At 45.8% G+C, this 23,706-nt stretch overlaps 1 protein-coding gene across 4 annotated transcripts in view; it reads right to left on the reverse strand.

Annotated features, from left to right (window-relative positions):
* Nucleotides 1-23,706, reverse strand: part of nr3c2 (nuclear receptor subfamily 3, group C, member 2) — a 348,506-nt gene that overhangs the window by 64,004 nt on the left and 260,796 nt on the right. For all 4 annotated transcript variants that reach the window (XM_078212425.1, XM_078212406.1, XM_078212434.1 and 1 more), the window contains one exon: nt 7,750-7,894. In XM_078212425.1, the coding sequence (XP_078068551.1) occupies nt 7,750-7,894 (145 nt within the window). The remainder of the gene's footprint in view (nt 1-7,749; nt 7,895-23,706) is intronic.

Here is a 23,706-nt window from a genome sequence, read left to right on the forward strand (position 1 = left end):
ATGAGAGATATTTCAAAGCTAAATTTTGGAAATAGGCTTTCGCCAACATAGTTACTGAGGTGGAAAATAAGAAGCAAGTATTGCTAAAGCTAATCAACAAAAGCTAAGTTCATAAAACCATTACGGAAACATTCCTGTGGAAGCCAACCACACTGGGGAAAAGGTGTTGAGGTGAAGGAAGCCATTCTGGGCGAAACTGGTAGATTTAATTCCACAAGGTCTACGGCACAAAATACAAATGCAAACACAAACGTTGGTTCGTGATTCTCCCATCCTGCTGTGCTTAGTCTTTAGCGCAGCGGGCCGGGAGAATCGTGCGTCAGCCAATTGGAGTTCCCGCGAGAGTTCGCACTGCGTATGTGTCTCCCAAGCCCGGATTTCCGGCGGGGCCTGTGTGGCATCGGAAATCGGCTGGGAGGCGGGGCTAGCATTTAAATAGTATTTTGAATACTATTTAAATGCTATTAGCGGGTCCAGGACTGAATTCTTTGACCCCATGAGCCTCTCCCACCCCGCCAGAGTGTTTCACTCCAACAGGATTACAGTAACTCCTCAATTTCTGGGAGCTGGCTGCCTGACCCCGCTGGAGTGAAGGGGGGGTCATTGGGGCCCCCCAGAATGTTGGGCGATAGGTGGGTGGTGCCCCCAGGCATGGGGCCTATGGAGGAGTGGCCTGGGGGTGGGACCTGCTCGGGACGATTGGTGGGCATGGAGGGGCCCCACTGCCACTGGGATTGATGGGGGCAGGAGGGAGGCCAGCGATCGGGACGGATTGGGGGTGGTCAGCCAAGGAGGGAGATGGGGGGTTGCCTGCAGGGGTGTCTGCACTGCCAGGGGGTGGGGGGCTGGAGATCGGCTGGGCTGGGACCAGGGGTGGGGGGTTGGGGCTGGCTGAGGAATGGGCAGACAGGACGCAATTGGGCTCAGTGGGGGTTGGGGGTGTCAGCACTGTGGGGGTCTCGGGCTGGCCAGCGATCCAACTGGCCAGCAAATGGGAGGCTAACAGTTCGCGGCCTCTGCGCATGCCGCTGGTTTCAGTCTCCCAGGCAGAGATAGGCCTTGCCCCCTGAAATCTAATGATATTCACACCAGTGACCCCTGCATTGCTCAGTGTGTAGGAGATTCTAGTGTGAACTCCCACTGAAAAACCCAGCGTGAATTATTCCAGTTTTCTTGTGAATTCAACACTTAGAATTTTAGGGGCCTTCATCTGTGGTGGGTAAATTGTTGGAGGGTATTTTGAGAGACAGGATTTACAGGCATTTAGAGACGCAAGTACTGATTAGGGACAGTCAGCATGGCTTTGTGAGTGGAAAATCATGTCTCACAAATTTGATTGAGTTTTTTGAAGGGGTAATCAAGAAGGTAGATGAGGGCAGTGCAGTTGAAGTTGTCTACATGGACTTTAGCAAGGCTTTTGACAAGGTTCCGAATGGTAAGTTGCTGCATAAGGTTAAATCTCACGGGATCCAGGGTGAGGTATCTAAATGGATACTAAATTGGCTTCTTGACAGAAGCTAGAGGGTGGTTGTAGAGAATTGTTTTTCAAACTGGAGGCCTGTGACCAGCGGTGTGCCTCAGGGATCAGTGCTGGGTCCACTGTTATTTGTCATTTATATTAATGATTTGGATGAGAATATAGGAGGCATGGTTAGTAAGTTTGCAGATGACACTAAGGGCCCTATTTTACCAAACATTTGCGCTCGAAATCACGGTAAAGTCGGGCGTTGGGCCTTTAACGCGATCTGCACCAGAATCCGAGCTGATTGCGGCTTTACTGACACCTGATTCGGGTGTGGGTCCGGTCCGCACCCGAATCGGGCGGCCCGACAATTTAAATGCATTAGCATGCATTTAAATCGACTTAATGAACCGCGTGCCCAATTCTACCGCCAAATCCCACTTTACCGTCTTCTGGCCCATTCTGGATCCGTGCTGTAAGCGACCTGCTAAATAAAAATCCGAAGCGGATTTCTATTCTGCAGGGGAACCTCCGAAGCCCTCTCTGCCCTTGTGAAGTCACCATCCTCCTCGACCATCTTCGCAGACCTCCCCGCTAACCATCCCGGCAGATCCCCCCCCGATCAGACCCCCCTGGGAGGCAGGTCCCCCCTGGCAGACCCCCCCCCCCCCCCCCCCCCCCCACCCCCCGGGATCGGACCTCCCTGGGAGGCAGGCCCCCCTCGGCAGACCCCCCCACCCCGGGATCGGACCCCTCTGGGAGGCAGGCCCCCCTCGGCAGAGCACACCCCCATCCTACCTTGATCACTGGTCTCCCTCCACCATCCTTCCGATCTGCAGTCCTTCGAGAGCCTGCAGCACCTTCCTTTGCTGGCGTCCGCCGGAGGGAGGGGGAGGGCGGGCTCAGATGGATCTCTGGTTGCGGGGAGGGGGGGGGGGGTGTAGGATGGACTTGGGAGAATCTTGCAAACTGAAAATAATGTAGCATCTTCTTTGTGCTAAATGGCTAATTAACCTAATTATCTATGGGAAAGGTAATTAAACTACAGTGTCCTAGTGAGCAATTAGTGACCTGTATAATACATTTGTGATCTGTAACTGGATTGTTGATGTCCCTGTAGCCATGAGCCAGGTGGTCAAATGTTCAGAGTCATGTGGTGAACTTGGAAGAATTGTCCCCGTGGTGGAACTTGGTTGGAAATAAGATTCAAGGAGATTACTAAATCTGGGAAATCAACCATAGTGAAAAGAAGTTTGTATTGGCAACTCTTCTCTCACATCCCATGGCAAAATTTTTCAAAATATATATCCCCCCATCCATATTTTGAAATATTTTCCCAAATTTTTGACTGTCAGGTTTTTAGTTCCTGCGATTATAGTTTTGACATTATCTTCCAAAGGGAATTCCTCTAATTCTGTGCAATGTTCAGATGAAAACAAGATAAAAGAAAGGATCCAAAGCTGCTCCAGCGGTAGATTAGCTGCACCCAACGTTGCCTATGCAAATCACATTCATAAGTAGGGGCACATCTGCCATGGAATGTGAGAGAAGAGTTGCCAATACAAACTTCTTTTCACTATGGTTGATTTCCCAGATTTAGTAATCTCCTTGAATCTTATTTCCAACCAAGTTCCGGGGACAATTCTTCCAAGCTGGCTCATGGCTAAAGGGACATCAACAATCCAGTTACAGATCACAAATGTATTATACAGGTCACTAATTGCTCACTAGGACACTTTAGTTTAAATACCTTTCCCATAGATAATTAGGCAGCACAAAGAAGATGCTACACTATTTTCAGTTTGCAAGATTCTCCGAAGTCCATCCTCCCCCCCTCTCTGCTCTCTCTGCTTTTTTTTTTCTTTCGCGCTCGGGTGCGCTGCTTCAGATTTTTTTTCGAACTGCGCATGCGCAGTTCAGAGCTCCGATCGTTCCGGCAGCGCTAAGCCCCGCCCACTGCGCGGATCGGACTGGAGCCGGCAAAAAGCGGATGGGCGCGCTGCAAAGAGGATTCCGGGCTCGGATCTGCATTACGCCCGGATCCGGCCCTTAAACTCCAAATGGTAAAATTCCCCCCTAAGATTGGTGTCATAGTGGACAGTGAAGAAAGTTATCTCCAATTGCAACGGGATCTTGATCAATTGGGCCAGTGGGCTGACGAATGGCAGATGGAGTTTAATTTAGATAAATGCGAGGTGATGCATTTTGGTAGATTGAACCAGGGCAGGACTTACTCAGTTAATGGTTGGGCATTGGGGAGAGTTACAGAACAAAGAGATCTAGGGGTACATGTTCATAGCTCCTTGAAAGTAGAGTCACAGGTGGACAGAGTGGTGAAGAAGGCATTCGGCATGTTTGGTTTCATCGGTCAGAACATTGAATACAGGAGTTGGAATGTCTTGTTGAAGTTGTACAAGACATTGGTAAGGCCACACTTGGAATACTATGTGCAATTCTGGTCACCCCTTTATAGAAAGGATATCATTAAACTAGAAAGAATGCAGGAAAGATTTACTAGGATGCTACCAGGACTTGATGGATTGAGTTATAAGGAGAGGCTGGATAGACTGGGTCTTTTTTCTCTGGAGCGTAGGAGGCTGAGGAGTGATCTTATAGAGGTCTATAAAATAATGAGGGGCACAGATCAGCTAGATAGTCAATATCTTTTCCCAAAGGTAGGGGACTCTAAAACTAGTGGGCATAGGTTTAAGGTGAGAGGGGAGAAATACAAAAGTGTCCAGAGGGGTAATTTTTTCATACAGAGGGTGGTGAGTGTCTGGAACAAGCTGCCAGAGATAGTAGTAGAGGTGGGTATAATTTTGTCTTTTAAAAAGCATTTAGATAGTTACATGGGTACGATGGGTAGAGAGGGATATGGGCCAAATGCGAGCAATTGGGATTAGCTTAGGGGTTTTAAAATAAAAAGGGTGGTATGGACAAGTTGGGCTGAAGGGCCTGTTTCCATGCTGTAAACCTCTATGACTCTATCTCAATATTTTCTTTCTCTTTTTTGGTCCTAAATATTAAACCTCCCCTTACCCGCCCATCAATGACAGTGGTGTTGGGGCAGAGGCAGGGGGTTAGAACATGAAATCTATGCAATTGAACCCTAACCCCCCCATATACATTGATATTTAATGATGGCTGATTTTAGAGTATCCTGCTGCAAAGAGCCATGATTCTTATTAATATATTCAAATTAGGCTCCTATACTTCAGTTAGGTGCCTGAATTGGAAATTAACCAGCGTTCCACAGTTTTCACAAGGATCTACAGTCTCCACCACACCTCTATCCCCTGTCCCCAGCCTCTCCTCACTAAGGTCTTGATCTCTAGCTCCAATGTCAAGCCTCCACCATGCCCGAACCCCAGTGCCCAGTCTCCACCATGCCCCAACTCCAATGTCCAGCCTCCACTATGCCCCAACACCAATGTCCAGATTCCACTATGCCCCAACCCCAATGTCCAGCCTCCACCATGTTCCAACCCCTATGTCCAGCCTCCACCATGTTCCAACCCGTATGTCCAGCCTCCACCATGTTCCAACCCCAATGTCCAGCCTCCAACGTGCCCCAACGCCAATGTCCAGTCTCCACCATGCCCCAACCCCAATGTCCAGATTCCACCATGCCCCAACCCCAATCTCCTGCCTCCAACAAGCTCCAAACCTAATGTCCATCCTCCACCATGTTCCAACCCCAATGTCCAGCCTCCAACGTGCCCCAACGCCAATGTCTAGATTCCACTATGCCCCAACCCCAATGTCCAGTCTCCACCATGCCCCAACCCCAATGTCCAGATTCCACCATGCCCCAACCCCAATCTCCTGCCTCCAACGAGCTCCAAACCTAATGTCCATCCTCCACCATGTTCCAACCCCAACGTCCAGCCTCCATATTCCAACCCCAATGTCCAGCCTCCATGTTCCAACCCCAATGTCCAGCCTCCAACGTGCCCCAACGCCAATGTCTAGATTCCACTATGCCCCAACCCCAATGTCCAGTCTCCACCATGCCCCAACCCCAATGTCCAGATTCCACCATGCCCCAACCCCAATCTCCTGCCTCCAACGAGCTCCAAACCTAATGTCCATCCTCCACCATGTTCCAACCCCAACGTCCAGCCTCCATATTCCAACCCCAATGTCCAGCCTCCATGTTTCAAACCCAATGTCCAGCCTCCACCATGCCCCAACCCCAATGTCCAGCCTCCTCCATGCCCCAACCCCAATGTCCAGCCTCCAGCATGTTCCAACCCCAATGTCCAGCCTCCAGCATGTTCCAACCCCAATGTCCAGCCTCCATGTTTCAAACCCAATGTCCAGCCTCCTCCATGCCCCAATCCCAATGTCCAGCCTCCAGCATGTTCCAACCCCAATGTCCAGATTCCACCATGTCTCAACTCCAATGTCTAGCCTCCAACATGCTCCCAGTCCTTGAGCACAGGCTCCAGCCTCTCCTGACTGTTGGCCAAAGCTTCCTCACCAATGCTCCATCCCTTCCTGACATTTCTCCCCACTGCCCCCTTGATTGTCAACTCCCCTCCCCTTCCACTCTCCTAATTAAAATCCTCCCATTCCTTTTTTTCTGTTCACCCACAGGAGGTGAGTTTTACTGGCAAATCCAGCACTTATTGCCTATACCTAATTGTCCTTCTTGAATACAACTGTCAGGCTTGTTCTGCCGTTTCAAAGTGCAGTTGAGTCAATCACATGGCTGTGTGTCTGGAGTCACACATAGACCAGATTCATTAAAAATGGCAGTTTTCCTTCCCTAAAGGAGGTTAATGAACCAGATGGGATTTTTACAGCAATCTGGTAGTTACAACCTTGTCATCATTACTGATGCTAGCTTTTTATTCCAGATTTATTTAATTAACTGAATTTAAACTCCCTAGCTGCTCATGTCTTCAAATTATTAGTCTGTGCCTCTGGCCCCCTAGGATCAAGATTGGCAAAATGCTTGCCAGTATTTTGCCTGATTTTGAACTCAGAGAATTTCAAACTTTGATGAAAGAGAAAGACTGACAGGTTGGAGAGTGAATTATGGAAGATGAATTTTAAGTAAATATACATGTGAAGTACAACAACCGAAAATGCTGCAAAATCTCAGCATCCACAGTAATTTGCTTTTTCTAATATATGTCAAGTACGTTTATCTATTTGTGCCCAAGGCATTTTTGATTAAAATTAGTACATGTTGACCTCACCATACCTGTGGCTAGTTAGTGATTCCTATTGGACAATATGTATGTATACAATGGTTTAATGTCCAGAAAGAGGGATAATATTTAATAGGAGAAATGTTTCATTGCATATTTTTACATGGACATTTGTCTCAATTTATTACTCAGGCCTTGCTCATGTCAACCGACAAAGTACAACTTTGATAATTGATTTCACAGGGGTATGCCACAATAAGAGTACATTAGCTTCATACCAAGTTCTAATATACTAAAAGGTTGCCTGCACCTCCAAATTGCACTTTTGTAATGGTTTTCTCCCTGGGAGCACACAGGTAGGTATCAGTGAAAAGCTAGACGCCAGAAATCCTGGTAGGTTTTTTACTGGCATTTCATAATTATACTTTCTAGAAATCCTTTCTGAATGTCTCCTGTGCGATGTGTTACTCTCATGTGTCTAACTTGAAGACTTGATTTGATTGCTCTCAAGCCCCCTCCATATTCCTCATAATTTATATAACAATGACTATCTTTTTTACCATCTATCTGCTTGCATTTATTCGTTTTTTTCTTATGAGCCTATTATAAATGCCTCAGTCATGGACTTATCTAATCCTATTACATTTTGCATGTCATGTCAACTTACTCCCTCTTAGAAATCTTCATATTAAGATTTTTATGGCCACAACTGGATGTCCAAATTTATTGCTGCTGAAATAAGACATTTTGAAGGATAATAGCTTTTTCCACCTAATTATTACTTTGCAAACACCACCATAAATTGCATCTAATCTACTGCAACTGATGCATAGCAGTATTATGCCAGGATGAAAGATTTGCTGCAGTAAATCACCAATATATATCAGAGCACATCAAACAAACTGGAATTAAACAATTTCTGCTTCCACTGCAATTGCAGAGCAGCAAATTATACAAATGGTTTAGTGCAGGAAGCAGCATTATGGGCAGTTTCTGTGTTGTAGATTCAGACAGATCAATCTGAGTGTCCTGTCAGTAGGTTGAATGAACAACATTAACAGCATTCGTGGTATGGAAAGAAAATTTGAAAACAAGCAAGCAAAAAAATGTAAAGCATAAAACACTTACTCATTAAACACCAAATCTGGTGCAAAATAAAGCATTGTGCCACTGGTGTGTTTGTACGATCTCCAGCTAAGTCCAAATGTCATTAAGCACATCCAAGAGTACCGAAGTAGAGTCATTTGGTCATCAAGTGCCATTGTTCGGAATCCTGTAAAATAGAATACGATGGTGATAAAAGATTTCTTCAAACAATTTTCTATCCATAATTCTCAATGTTTTCGTTTGAGTATTTTTATTTTTCATTTAGTTTCATTGTTTAGCGCCACTCCCATTTATAGAGCCTGATCCCAGGAATAGGTCAATGAAGCTATCAAAGCAATGTCAAATACGGAATTTTATTTCTGTTATAGAGCAGATCAAGAAATAACACAGAGTGATTTTCATGTCCACGTGTCTTCCTTGATTTAGGCAGCACGTGTTCCGGGTGGAAGCAAGTAAGAGCCTTGTTATCCTGTGGTGTCTTAAAGACACCAGTTCCATTTTCATAATTACTGGCAAGGCAGGCACTCAGGGGAGACATAGGGCCAGAAATGGGCAAGCCCAAAGTAAGTTATTTTAAACCCTGGATGGAATTCCAAGACTATTATTTATTGATTTGGAACTTTTGAAACTTCATAATTACCAGAACTGTTTTCCATGTTTCTTCTGCAAAGTCTTCAACTTCTTAAATCATGCCTTCTGTCATTCTGTTGCATGTTCTAGCCGGTTCTCCCCTTAAGGTGTTGCTACAACGCTATGTTCAGTAGCATCATGTTGGAATCGCATGCACAGCTTGCTAATAACACTTAAGGCCAACCATCAAAATCTATCTTAACTTGGGTGGGGGTGCATCAGCAGGAACAGAAATGACTCTGGCCTATTTCAGTCCCAGTCAAGGGTTTTGTGGGACCTTGTAAGGGGCAGGACGTCAATCCACTCCAAAAATGACTGGCAGCATAACCCAGAGTTTCTGGCTTGCCGGCATCTCAAGAGAACCAGTGGATCATTGGCAATGATATGTCTGATTTCAAGCATACCAAGAGTTTGTGAGTCCCACTTGGGAAAGTACGTTGAGATGGTTTGCGGTTCTCTGGAAATTTATGGGGGCAATTCTCCCATCCTGCTGCACGAGCCGAGAGACTTGAGTGGAGGCCGTTTTGCGAGCTCCCTGCTGGGCGTCACGGTCTCCATGCATCAGCTATGTGCCAGAAATCAGTGCAGAGCTGCCTAATGTATTCAACAGCTCATTTTAATACGATTTAAATGCTATTAGTGGGCCTGGGACTGAAATCTCTGGGTCTGCTAGCCTCTACACCTGCCGCCAGGAGTATTTCATTCCAGCGGGGTTTAATATAGCTTCCCACTTGTGGGGAACTGGTGGCCCCACCCTGCTGGAGTGAAGGGGAGGGGGGGCAATCGAGCTCCCCCAGAGGGAGGATGCTTCGGGGTGCCCCCTGGGCATTGCCACCTTGGCAAGGCCAGCCTGGAGCCCCTTGGCACTGCCAAAGGGGAAAAGTGCCAATGCCTGGGGGCATCTTGGCACTGCCCACTGGGCATGGGGCAGTGCCAAGGGGGTGAGGGCTCCCACTGCCACTCTGCATTTGCCAGTGACAGAGGGAGGGAGGCCAGCAGTCGGGCTGTGATAGGGTGGTCACACAGTCAGTGATGTAGGGGTTGTGGGACTGGCTGGCTAGCAATCAAGCTGGCCAGCAATTGGGAGGCTGGCAGACAGGGGTCACTGCGCATGCGCCGATCTCGGCACTGACAAATCAGTGCATGCGCAATGGCCTGCTCAGCGCTATGCGGCTGGTCTCTCCAGCGGGGATAGGCCCTGCCCACTGGTTTCTGGAGTGAATCACGCTGAGGCACTTTGCAGTGCACAGACTGTGGGAGATTCATTTTGAAACTCCCGCTGAAAACAACAAGGTGATTTACTCCAATTTTTATGCGATTTCACCACTTAGAATTTTTTTGGGAGAATCGTCTCCATGACACTTGCATACTTATTGGGAGAAATTCAGACAATTCTCCACTCAATAGCCTGAGATTCCTTTTAAGGCCAGACAGGTACCAGAGATGCACCTCTAAATGTGTGAGCACCCAGTAATGGCATGAAAGGGCATCCTGACTGTAGAAAACATGCTGGGGTGAATGTAAGGGTTCCCGGCAGGAATAGGCCTTTGTTTATGCTCATAAACTACAGTCGGTATTTATCAGGTGGAAAATTTAAATTAACCACATGGGTGGAATATTCCAGCCCTTCCCACCTGCAGAATCTTCTGGTTCTGCAGAAGTCAACCCCGCCACAGGTTCCCCAGCAGCCAATGGCAAGCCACAAAGAGAGTCATGCAATGTTGGTCTGAAGAATCGGATGATCTCCTACGGGGCTGCTTGGAGTCAGTGGACTGGTCAGTATTTAAAAACTCTGCAACCAGCCTGAATGAGTACGCCACTACAGTAACTGACTTCATTAGAAGTGTGTAGAAGACTGTGTGCCAAAGAAGCAAATCCGTGTGTTCCCCAAACGGAAATCGTGGATGAACAGGATATATCCACTGCTTGCTGAAGTTCAGGTCTGAGGTGTTCAAATCAGGCGACACTGACCTATACAAGAAAGCCAGATACGATCTAAGGAGATTCATCAAAGATGCCAAAAGACAATACCGGACCAAGCTAGAGTCCCAGGCTAGCCACACTGATACCCGCTGACTATGGCAAGGTCTGCAAGATATGACAGACTACAAGATGAAGGCATGCAAAACCTCTGGCTCCAACGCACCCCTCCCTGGTGAGCTCAATGTATTCTACGCCCGTTTTGAGTAAGAGGTCAGCGAGAGCATGCCCTCCACTCTGGAAGCCCTGGATGAACCTGTATCTGGGTCACATTGCAGATGTCAGAGCAGCTTTCTTGAAGGTCAACCCATGAAAAGCAACTGGCTCGGATGGGGTACCCGGATGTGCACTCAGATCCTGCGCGGATCAGCTGGTGGAGGTATTCACAGACATCTTCAACCTCTCTTTACAACAATCTCAGGTCCCTATCTACTTCAAGAAGACGACCATCATCCTGGTACCTAAGAAAAACCAAGCAGTGTGCCTTAATGACTATCGGTTGGTGGCTCTGACATCCCTCATTATGAAGTGTTTCGAAAGGTTAGTCATGGCATGAATCAATTCCAGCCTCCCTGACTACCTGGATCCACTACAGTTTGCCTACCACCGCAACAAGTCCACAGCAGACGCTATTTCCCTGGTTCTGCACTCAACCCTGGAACATCTAGATAACAAGGACACCTATGTCAGACTCCTATTTATTGACTACACCTCAGTCTTCGACACTATTATTCCCACCAAACTCATCTCCAAACTCCGTGGCCTGGGCCTCAGCACCTCCCTCTGCAACTGGATCCTGAACTTCCTAACTCACAGACCACAATCAGTAAGTATAGGTAACAACACCTCCTCCACGATCATCCTCAACACCGGTGCCCCCCTCACAAGGCCGTGTTCTCAGCCCCCTACTATACTGCTTATACACTTATGACTGTGCAGCCAAATTCCCCTCCAATTCAATTTTCAAGTTTGCTGACTGTGGTGGGTCGGATCTCAAACAATAACGAGACAGAGTACAGGAATGAGATAGAGAATCTGGTGAACTGATGCAGCAACAATAATCTCTCCCTCAATGTCAACAAAATGAAGGAGATTGTCATCGACTTCAGGAAGCATAAAGGAGAACATGCCCTTGTCTGCATCAATGGGGACGAAGTAGAAAGGGTCAAGAGCTTCAAGTTTTTAGGTGTCCAGATCACCAACAACCTGTCCTGGCCCCCCCATACCGACACTATAGTTAAGAAAGCCCACCAACGCCTCTACCTTCTCAGAAGACTAAGGAAATTTGGCATGTCAGCCACGACTCTCACCAACTTTTACAGATGCACCATAGAAAGCATTCTCTCTGGTTGTATCACAGCTTGGTATGGCTCCTGCTCTGCCCAAGACCGCAAGGAACTACAAAAGGTTGTGAATGTAGCCCAATCCATCATGCAAACCAGCCTCCCATTCATTGACTCTGTCTACACTTCCCGCTGCCTCGGCAAAGCAGCCAGCATAATTAAGGACATTCTCTCTTCCACCTTCTTCCGTTGGGAAGTAAAAGTCTGAGGTCACGTACCAACCGACTCAAGAACAGTTTCTTCCCTGCTGCTGTCAGACTTTTGAATGGAAGTTGATCTTTCTCTACACCCTAGCTATGACTGTAACAGTACATTCTGCACTCTCTCGTTTCCTTCTCTATGAACGGTATGTTTTGTCTGTATAGCGCGCAATAAATACTTTTCACTGTATATGTTAATACATGTGACAATAATAAATCAAATACAATCAAATCAAATCCAACCCTTCACCACAGGAAAACCCACCATTTGGGCTAGAAAACTCTGGCCCATATCTCCCCAATGAAGAAAAGATGTATTATTTGAAATTAATTATGGTGAAAGCAATGTTAATCAAAGACTAAAGGCAGAATAATGCATAATAATTAGAAGTCATGCACTTCTTTTCTTAAGTAAAAAGTGCAAAGAGCCAAGACTGATTGCCACATCCTCTCTCCCTGCAGTATGTTAACATTTAATCTAAAAGGCAGTAGATAACAAGTATTTTTATAGCTTACCAATTTTACAAAGTGCAGTCAACAGCTGATACTTTTCCATGGTCATTGTGAAAACCAAAAGATAAAATGGATGGGGGATCAAATTACAACAGGTGATGTTCAACTTGATATGTGTAGTTATCCATCAATCAGTTGTGTAAGCATGCAATTATAAACAGCTAATGGCAAAGTAATGAAACCTAAATGATTTTCAATGCAGTAAAATGTCTCAGTTTCCACATCTACAAGGATCCCCATCTAAAAACTCCTCTAGTATAAATGGTTTTACATTGGTATTTTCCATGTTTGTGGTTTGAATATTCTTTTGGATTTTTGCCAGCCATAATTGCTTCTGCCAGAATTGCAACAATGCTCCCATTGCCTCTGGCTGCAGATTGAACCAGTGGAAACATTCTTGTGTCCTCGGCAGGTCCAGCAATTAGATGAGAAGAAAATGAGAAAATGAAAAAGTAGGCTGGAACATTTTAAAAAGATAGGGAAAGAAAATTAAGTTATCTCAATTTTACTAATTCTGTACTCAAAGAACTAGGAATTTAAAATGAGCAAAGAGATTTTAGAGTCCAAATACAGAAATAACAAAAGATGATCAAAACAGCTAATGGAATGTTAGCCTTTATCTCAAGGGAGCTAGCTCACAGCTATCTCACAGTGCCAGGGACAGGGGTTCAATTCCGGCCTTGGGTGACCGTGTGGAGTTTGCACGTTCTTCCTGTGTCTGCTCCGGTTCCCTCCGGGTGCTCCGGTTTCCTCCCACTGTCCAAAGGTGTGCAGGTTAGGTGAATTGGCCATTCTAAATTGTCCCTTAGTATCCACATATGTGTAGATTAGGAGGATTAGTGGGATAAATACATGCGGTTACGGGAAAGGGCCTGGGTGGGATCTTCTGTCGGAGAGTCAGTGCAGACTTGATGGACCAAATGGCCTCCTTTTGCGCTGCAGGGATTTTATGATTCTATGGGCTGTGAAGTGGATGAAGTGATGCTTCGATTGGACTGAACATTGATCAGACACCATCCAGAGCTCTGTGTTACATATGACACCTCAGGGAGCATGTAATGACCTTTGGAGTGATGCAGCACAGATTCACACGAATAATACTGTGGCTTAGGTATTAAATAGTCTGGCTTGTATTCCTTTGAGAACAGAAGACTGCCATTGTTTCAAGGATGATGTCTACTCAGGGTCGCAAGTTTCTACCATGACTGAGCAGGCTGATGCTTGACCTACAGATCATTGGGCACATGGAACAGGATGTCCCATTAAGTATTGGGATCAGGATTTGCTTCTATTTCTTACTTTCTCTGTCACCGGTCCACATCATCAATAAGATGTTGTGACTCAAAGCATGATGCAGCTTGATGGACAAGTTGTTATACATTTGGTAGCAAGCTCTTCTCTGTCATAAATTTCAATGTTGCTATGCTTCCAGAAGAGCTTCAGAGAATCTTGAAGCACATTCTTTTTTCCCTGGAATGTTGGCTAATTGACAGTTGAGAAAACAGAATGAGGCAGAAGAGAAGCTTTTTGGCGATCCAGACAGACAGTGTCCAGTCCATCAAAGTTAATTTTGCAAGAGATTTGCTTGAATGCTTGTGGAGCTGGCAAAGACCTGAGTGTTTGTTCAATGATCCTCCTTCAATAAGATTGAAGGAGAGTGGCATGGTAGCACAATGGTTAGCACTGCTGCTTCACAGCGCCAGGGACCTGGGTTCAATTCCTGGCTTGGGTCACTGTCTGTGTTGAGTTTGCACGTCCTCCCCGTGTCTGCGTGGGTTTCCTCCAGGTGCTCCAGTTTCTTCCCATATTCTGAAAGACATGCTGGTTAGGTGCATTGACCTGAACAGGTGCCGGACTGTGGCGACTAGGGAATTTCACAGTAACTTCACTGCAGTGTTAATGTAAGCCTTAGTTGTGACTAATAAACTTTAAACTTTGAGGGTTGACTTGACAGGTGTTAAAAAATTTAAAGGGATTAAATAGGGCAGATACAGAGAAGCTATTTGCTCTCTTGGGGAATTAAGAGCAATAAGCCTTAATCTTAAAATTAGAACTTGATCATTTAGGAGCAGCTCAGGAAACAATCGGCGAAATCTGGAACTTGCCCCACAAAAGACTGTGGATGTTGGGGCAATTGAAGTTTAAGATTGATGGTCTTTTTTGATAAGGTAATCATCCATTGAATGGCATTGAAGGATTGAGCAACTGAATGACATATTCCTGTTTCTAAAAGCCAGTGGCTAACTTTCCACTGTCGCCATCACTCCCAATAGCCTTCAGGTGACCACAATTCCACCTACTGGGGGGGATTTTCACCCGCATTCACTGTCAGAGAGAACAGAGATGCGGGCAGAAAATCCAGAGAGAATCGGGAATCGCGTTTCCCGATTTTCCCCACCCTTCGACGGTCACGCCATCAGGTTCACGCCCACAAAGGGCGAGAAATATTATAATAGATTTAAATACATCTTAATGTCATTAATCAGCCCTCACGTCACATGAATATTTAATACTAAATATTCAAACTTTGCCAACATAACGTCACATCGGTGAGGTTTAAAACAGCGCTTTAAAAACGAGATTCAATTGAGGGAGCTCTCCCAGGGGCACAAAGGTAAGTATAGCCCCTGGGGGGAAGAGGACATGCCGGGACAGTAACTGACACAGCCCCCAGCACAGGTTGGCACCAGTTGGCTCACAGTGCCAACCTGCCAAGCCTGAAGATTGTTAGGGGATCCCCCAAAGACTGTTGGTGGTGGGGGAGGGGGCGAGAGACCCCCTTTCCTCTGTGGGGGGGAGGAGGGGGGTTTATTTCAAACCCTTTAAAAGGGCGCCCCTATATCTATGGAGCCAGCTTAGTCAGGCTCCGCCTTGCCAGAGTGATGGCATGAAAGCCACCCACTCATACGTCACTCCAAGAGACTCAAGATCTGGAGTGAAAACTGATCTGTGCAGCCAGAGAGGTACACGCCAATTTGCAGTCTGAGCTTGACACTGAAAAAATGTGGGGGAGGTGGTAAGGGATTTTCTGGTCTCCCGACAAGTGTTTTTCTTGTGGCGGGAATCAGCGCACCATTCGCCACCGGTGGGAACTCCTGGTCCCACTGCTGTCAATGGGATTTCTGAGAAACCGGTGCGCCCTTGGAGGGACCAGAGAATTCTGGCAATGGTAGGATTCCGCCCATAGTTTCAGTTTTGACTCCAACCCTCACCAGTACCCCCAAGACATCCCTGTTGACTGGTACACGGTATTGACCATACCATATAACATGCTGCCAATCTCAGGCAGTGACATCCTTATATGAGGCTGGGCAGGAGATCTAAACATTGCAGTAAGGATAGCAGAGTGCCTGGTGCAGCATACATTGACTGAAAATAACTGCGTATTAGAAAGAGTGAGGTGTGGTGCCCCCAACATCAGATTGTAGGCACGTGTGGATGCACTGAAAGAGTACTGGGCTCATACATGTTTGAGCCTGTGGAAATACCAACAAGGAACATGGAGATGAAGGCCGGAATTCTCCAGCTGTTCACACCAGTGGGATCTTCTGGTCCCACGGATGGCACACCCTCACTATGGGTTTCCCGGAAGTGTGGGATACAGTTAATGGGAAATTCCACGAGAAACTAGGTAGGCCAGAGAATCTCCCCCTTGAACTTCTGAGAATGAAATGGATTCTGGAGCCTGAATCTCAAGACAGGGCTAGGTCTGTGTGGGAGAAGGGTGCTCGAGGGAGTTTTAATAAACAAAATAAACCGTGTATTTATATAGTGCCTTCAACAACCTCAGGCCACCCCGAAGTGCTTTTCAGCAACAAAGACTTCTGAACTACAATCCCAGTTGTAATGTAAAGAGGATTATACTTAAACAGGTAAATTTAGTGATTTAAAGCATTCTATAAAACATATGATGAATTTATGATGTTGTAATTGTTAGTGGTATATGGTCTGGTGAGTTGGAAAACAACGTTACCACTGAAACCACTTTGCAAAAAATCATCTGAGTATTTTGGTTGGATGGTTTCACGGTTGTTGGTTCCTCCTTCCTGACTAATAATGTCAGCAGTCAGATACTTAAGCACATCAGAATGGTTAATTGAACAGATCCTGGTTATTTAATGCAGTTATTAAAGTGTGACACAAAGATTAACATTCACAATTAAATTCTAAGATTCAGATTTAAGATATGACATATGCTACAGAGAAGACCATTAATTAGATGATTGAGATATTGATAAATGGACAGATGGATTGTCTATTTAAAGACTATTTCCCATATACTAACCATTTTTCTCTACTTCCTTTGTGGCTTTCCCGCACACACACTCCTTGAATCAAAATATCTGAACTGTTTAAATGTTACTATTCTTATCTTGGCATGTTCTTACTTGTGTTTACATATAGGTAATATATACAGGAAATAGGACAATATACAGGGAAACCACAAAAGAAATAAAGAAAAAAAACTGAGGGAAAAATTGTGAGGGGAGAAATTTAATCATGCAGCAGCATTTCCAGTGGTGCCACGCAAACTTGCATTGATTCATTGGAACAGGCAGCGCTGCAGACTGCTATCTGCACAATCCGCACCCTGTTCTTCAATGAGATCAATGCTAAAAACGATGCTACACAAATGAATTTCTTCACCATAGATTTACAGAATCCCTACAATGCAGAATGAGGACATTTGGTCCATTGAGTTTGCACCAACTATCTGAAAGAGCATCTTACCCAGGCCCTCCCCTCCGCCCTATCCTCTTAACCCCGTACGGTTACCATGGCCAATCCACAAATCTTTGGATATTAAGGGGCAATTTATCATGGCCAATCCACCTAATGTGCACAGTTGGACTGTGGGAGGAAACCGGAGCACCCGGAGGAAACCCATGCTGACACAGGGAGAACTCCACACAGATAGTCAACCAAGGCTAGTCCCTGACACTGTGAGGTTGCACTGCTAACTACTGTGCCACCATGCGAAAAAGTCTAATGTCAAAATCAAAATTCATTAATAAATTTTGTCACTTAATCTGAAATTTGGTGAGGCTACCACAGTACAAATTTCAGTCTGACAAAAACTATTACATTTTAATAAAAATTATTACATTAGGTGGTAGCTGTAGCTTAATAGTAGCATTCTCCTCTTGAACTGAGCCACATCTTAGCATCCCCCAGCCAATCAAGGAATACGGGCAGGATAAGAACATAAGAACATAAGAAATAGGAGCAGGAGTAGGCCATCTAGCCCCTCGAGCCTGCCCCGCCATTCAATAAGATCATGGCTGATCTGAAGTGGATCAGTTCCACTTACCCGCCTGATCCCTATAACCCCTAATTCCCTTACCGATCAGGAATCCATCTATCCGTGATTTAAATATATTCAACGAGGTAGCCTCCACCACTTCAGTGGGCAGAGAATTCCAGAGATTCACCATCCTCTGAGAGAAGAAGTTCCTCCTCAACTCTGTCCTAAACTGACCCCCCTTTATTTTGAGGCTGTGCCCTCTAGTTCTAGTTTCCTTTCTAAGTGGAAAGAATCTCTCCACCTCTACCCTATCCAGCCCCTTCATTATCTTATAGGTCTCTATAAGATCCCCCCTCAGCCTTCTAAATTCCAACGAATACAAACCCAATCTGCTCAGTCTCTCCTCATAATCAACACCCCTCATCTCTGGTATCAACCTGGTGAACCTTCTCTGCACTCCCTCCAAGGCCAATATATCCTTCCGCAAATAAGGGGACCAATACTGCACACAGTATTCCAGCTGCGGCCTCACCAATGCCCTGTACAGATGCAGCAAGACATCTCTGCTTTTATATTCTATCCCCCTTGCGATATAGGCCAACATCCCATTTGCCTTCTTGATCACCTGTTGCACCTGCAGACTGGGTTTTTGCGCCTCATGCACAAGGACCCCCAGGTCCCTCTGCACAGCAGCATGTTGTAATTTCTTTCCATTTAGATAATAATTCAATTTGCTATTATTTCTTCCAAAGTGAATAACCTCGCATTTGTTAACGTTGTACTCCATCTGCCCACTTACTCAGCCTGTCCAAATCTCTCTGCAGACCTTCTACGCTCTCCACACGATTCACTTTTCCACTTATCTTTGTGTTGTCAGCAAACTTTGTTACCCTACACTCAGTCTCCTCCTCCAGGGGATGCTGATTATGTCAAAGGAAAGATTTCTAATTAATGGGATCCCAGCAGAGGTCAGAATACCCAACATGGATTTGAGGATGCAGAAATTACAAAAATGGGGAAAAGATCTAGGAATGCTGCCCCTCTGGTCTCTCATTCTTACTTTACCCTGATGCGGGATCAGAGAGACTGCAGTGAGGTGTGCTCTCCCAAGGACAGGAGGAAAAGAATAGTGTCTCCAAACAAGCAGGTGTGATGGAAGTGCCTGATGAAGTGAGCAGAAGTATCGTTTCTCCAGTACACCAAGAGGTTCCAGGATCCCAGATGGGAGAAGTAAATGGCATAAAAGTTTTGGGTGCCAAGTGCCAGTGACTTTATCAGCATTCTCTTCCTCAGCACTCTTCAAAACACACCATCCAGCTCCACTCATTCCTCTCTGCAGGGAATTCACATCCCCACCTGAACAGCCAACACTCACACTCATCCTCATCCTATTGTCCTCCCTCACTCAAATCTCACAGTTACCCTCCATAGATATTGTCCTATCCTCCTCCAAACACATTCATAATCCTTCAGTGACAGTCATCATAATGGCCACTGGCAATGCTTGCCTACCAGGTCCACTGAGAAGGAGATCTTGTTCAAGGAAGGTACAGATGTTAGCATCTACCTGCCCTGAATCTCTGAGCCTCTTGAGGCAACGTTGCTCACACATGTTGAAACAGTTCATCTTCTGTCTGTGTTTAGAGTCTTGTCTTCTGGGAGCTGGATCTCTATATCCATTTTCTCTGTCCTGTGGGACAGCATATATCTGAGTAGAAGGCAGCTGGTGCTGCTGATGCTGTGCCTCTTGTTCCTCAACAAAGGTGCAAGATAGAGCTGCTCCCATACTGTCAGGAAGGCAGCCTGCAATGAAGTACAGGTGAAGGTGAGTGAAGTGCAAGGCAGGTGAACTGACTTCAAAGAAGTTGGCAATCACCTGTCAAATGGTGACAGCACTCACTAAGTAGGAGTGCTGTGAACAGCAGCCTCTCATCTGGCCATGGCCGCAGCTCTTCAATTTCACCAAAAACTGTGCATCCTGGAGAGTGGCTGCCAGCTCAGGAAATTGATATACGAGCTATTAAACCTGGAATTCTTTGTTAAACACAGTAAGAAGTCTCACAACACCAGGTTAAAGTCCAACAGGTTTATTTGGTAGCAAACGCCACTAGCTTTTGGAGCGCTGCCCCTTCGTCAGGTGAGTGGGAGATCTGTTCACAAACAGGGCATATAAAGACACAAACTCAATTTACAGAATAATGATTGGAATGCGAGTCTTTACAGCTAATCAAGTCTTGATCCGACCAAAGAACACACCCGTCTAATCAAGTCTTGATCCGACCAAAGAATACACCCATCAACTCAACACTCTGATCAAAACCTTTGATCCGGACCTTCAGATCACCTTCCGTGCTCTCATCCCACGTACTCCCCGCGTTGGAGATCTCTACTGCCTCCCGAAGATACACAAGGCAAACACACCCGGCCGTCCCATCGTATCGGGCAATGGGACCCTGTGCGAGAACCTCTCCGGCTATGTCGAGGGCATCCTGAAACCCATTGTACAAAGAATTCCCAGCTTTTGTCGCGCCCCAAGGACTTCCTACAGAAACTCAGCACACATGGAGCAGTTGAACCATGAGCACTCCTCGTCACAATGGATGTCTTGGCACTCTACACCAGCATCCCCCACGATGACGGCATTGCTGCAACTGCCTCAGTACTCAACGCCGACAACTGCCAGTTTCCAGATGCAATTTTACAACTCATCCGCTTCATCCTGGACCACAATGTCTTTACCTTCAACAACCAGTTCTTCATCCAGACACACGGTACAGCCATGGGGACCAAATTCGCACCTCAATATTCCAACATCTTCATGCACAGGTTCGAACAAAACTTCTTCACCGCACAGGATCTTCAACCGATGCTATACACTAGATACATCAATGACATTTTCTTCCTTTGGACTCATGGTGAACAATCACTGAAACAACTATATGATGACATCAACAAGTTCCATCTCACCATCAGACTCACCATGGACTACTCTCCGGAATCGGTTGCATTCTTGGACACACGCATCTCCATTAAGGACGGTCACCTCAGCACCTCACTGTACCGCAAGCTCATGGATAACCTCACGATGCTCCACTTCTCCAGCTTCCACCCTAAACACGTTAAAGAAGCCATCCCCTACGGACAAGCCCTCCATATACACAGGATCTGCTCAGATGAGGAGGATCGCAACAGACACCTCCAGACGCTGAAAGATGCCCTCATAAGAACAGGATATGGCGCTCGACTCATCGATCGACAGTTCTGACGCGCCACAGCGAAAAACCGCACCGACCTCCTCAGATGACAAACACGGGACACGGTGGACAGAGTACCCTTCGTTGTCCAGTACTTCCCCTGGAGCGGAGAAGCTACGACATCTCTTTCGGAGCCTTCAACATGTCATTGATGAAGACGAACATCTCGCCAAGGCCATCCCCACACCCCCACTTCTTGCCTTCAAACAACCGCACAACCTCAAACAGACCATTGTCCGCAGCAAACTACCCAGCCTTCAGGAGAACAGTGACCACGACACCACACAACCCTGCCACACCAACCTCTGCAAGACGTGCCGGATCATCGACACGGATGCCATCATCTCAAGTGAGAACACCATCCACCAGGTACACGGTACATACTCTTGCAACTCGGTCAACGTTGTCTACCTGATACGCTGCAGGAAAGGATGTCCCGAGGCATGGTACATTGGGGAAACCATGCAGACGCTACGACAACGGATGAATGAACACCGCTCGACAATCACCAGGCAAGACTGTTCTCTTCCTGTTGGGGAACACTTCAGCGGTCACGGGCATTCGGCCTCTGATCTTCGGGTAAGCGTTCTCCAAGGCGGCCTTCACAACACACGACAGCGCAGAGTCGCTGAGCAGAGACTGATAGCCAAGTTCCGCACACATGAGGACGGCCTCAACCGGGATCTTGGGTTCATGCCGCACTATCTGTAACCCCCACAACTTGCCTGGACTTGCAAAATCTCACTAACTGTCCTGTCTGGAAACAATACACATCTCTTTAACCTGTGCTTAATGCTCTCTCCACTCACATTGTCTGTACCTTTAAGACTTGATTAGCTGTAAAGACTCGCATTCCAATCATTATTCTGTAAATTGATTTTGTGTCTTTATGTGCCCTGTTTGTGAACAGAACTCCCACTCACCTGACGAAGGAACAGCGCTCCGAAAGCTAGTGGCGTTTGCTACCAAATAAACCTGTTGGACTTTAACCTGGTGTTGTGAGACTTCTTACTGTGTTTACCCCAGTCCAACGCCGGCATCTCCACATCATTCTTTGTTAAAACAGTTTTTTATTGTAATTTCTTTGATAGCTTTTAGCCTAATTATTTTAAGTAATTGATAACATTAAAATAGCACACCATAATGTAAACAGATGCATTATCAGATGATTAATGTGGTTTGGCAGAGTTGTGCAAACATAATAAATCCTGCATTGTGTCCAAGTGAGCTGACAGAATAATGTGAAACCTACAATATTTTTAGGGCCAATAAAAGTCAGTTTGTGAGTGGGCTCCCTGAATGCTAAGTGCTGCCACTGGACTTGTGATAGGTCTCAAGCTTCTATATCTGATAAGAGTTCCTGGGTCTGAATCATTGCAAGTTGTCAGGCCCCCAAAATTACACTACAAACATGATTATGCTGTAGATGTTAATGAAGTTTAACTTTGACTCCTTTTATTTTATAACCAATACGCACATTTCATGAAGTAATACATTTTAAGAGATGGTTTTATGGAATACAAAGCTAAACCACAAGAGGCTGCACAGAAACATACATAAAAAACAGAAGCAGGAATAGGCCATTCGGCCCTTCGAGCCTGCTCCGCCATTCATTATGATCATGGCTGATCATCAAATTCGATATCCTGATTTCACCTCCTCACCGCCCCCCCCCAATATCCTTTGATTGCTTTAGCCCCAAGAGCTATATCTATTTCCTTCTTGAAATCACACATTTTAGCCTCAACTACTTTCTGTGGTAATGAATCCCATACTCACCACTCACTAGGTGAAGAAATTTCTCCTCACCTCAGTCCTAAAAGGTTTACCCCTTATCCTCAAACTATGACCCATGGGAACATTCTTTCTGAATCTACCCTGTCTAATCCTATTAGAATTTTATAAGTTTCTATGAGATCCCCTCTCACTCTTCTAAACTCCAATGAATACAATCCTAACCGATTTAGTCTCTCCTCATATGACAGTCCTGTCATCCCAGGAATCAGCCTGGTAAACCTTCACTGCACTCCCTCTATAGCAAGAACATTCTTCCTCAGTTAAGGACATCAAAACTGCACACAATGCTCCAGGTGTGGCCAAAGTCCTTTAAAATTGCAGCAAAACATTTCTCCACTCAAATCCTCTTGCTATGAAGGCCAAAATATAATTTGCCTTCTTTACTGCCAGGTGTATCTGCATACTTACTTTCGTCAACGTTTGCACGAGGACACGAAGGTCTCAAAGAGTATCCACCTCTTAATTTACACCCATTCAAGTAATAATCTGCCTTCCTATTTTTGCTACTGAAATGGATAAACTCACATTTATCCACATTATGCTGCATCTGCCATGCATATGCTCACTCACTCAGCCTGTCCAAATCACGCTGAAGCATCTTTGCATCTTCCTCACATCTCATGCTCCCACTCAACTTTGTACCATCTGCAAACTTTGAGATAATGTACTTAGTTCCCTCTTTTAAATCATTAATATATAATGTGAACAGTTGGAATCCTAGCACAGATCCCTGCGGTACCCCATGAGTCACTCCTGCCAATCGGAAAAAGACTCATTTATTCCAACTCTTTGCTTCCTGTCTGCTAACCAGCTTTCTATCCACCTCAAGACACCACCCACAATCCCATGCGTTTAGTAATCTGCTATGTGAGACCTTGTCAAAAGCCTTCTGAAAGTTTAAATAAATCACACCCTCCGGTTCTCCTGAGTCAACTCTACTAGTTACATCCTCAAAGAATTCCTGTAGATTTCTCAAGTGTGATTTCCCTTTCGTAAATCCATGCTGACTTTGTCTG

This window comes from Mustelus asterias, chromosome 1, assembly GCF_964213995.1.
Source record: "Mustelus asterias chromosome 1, sMusAst1.hap1.1, whole genome shotgun sequence".
Lineage (NCBI taxonomy): Eukaryota > Metazoa > Chordata > Chondrichthyes > Carcharhiniformes > Triakidae > Mustelus > Mustelus asterias.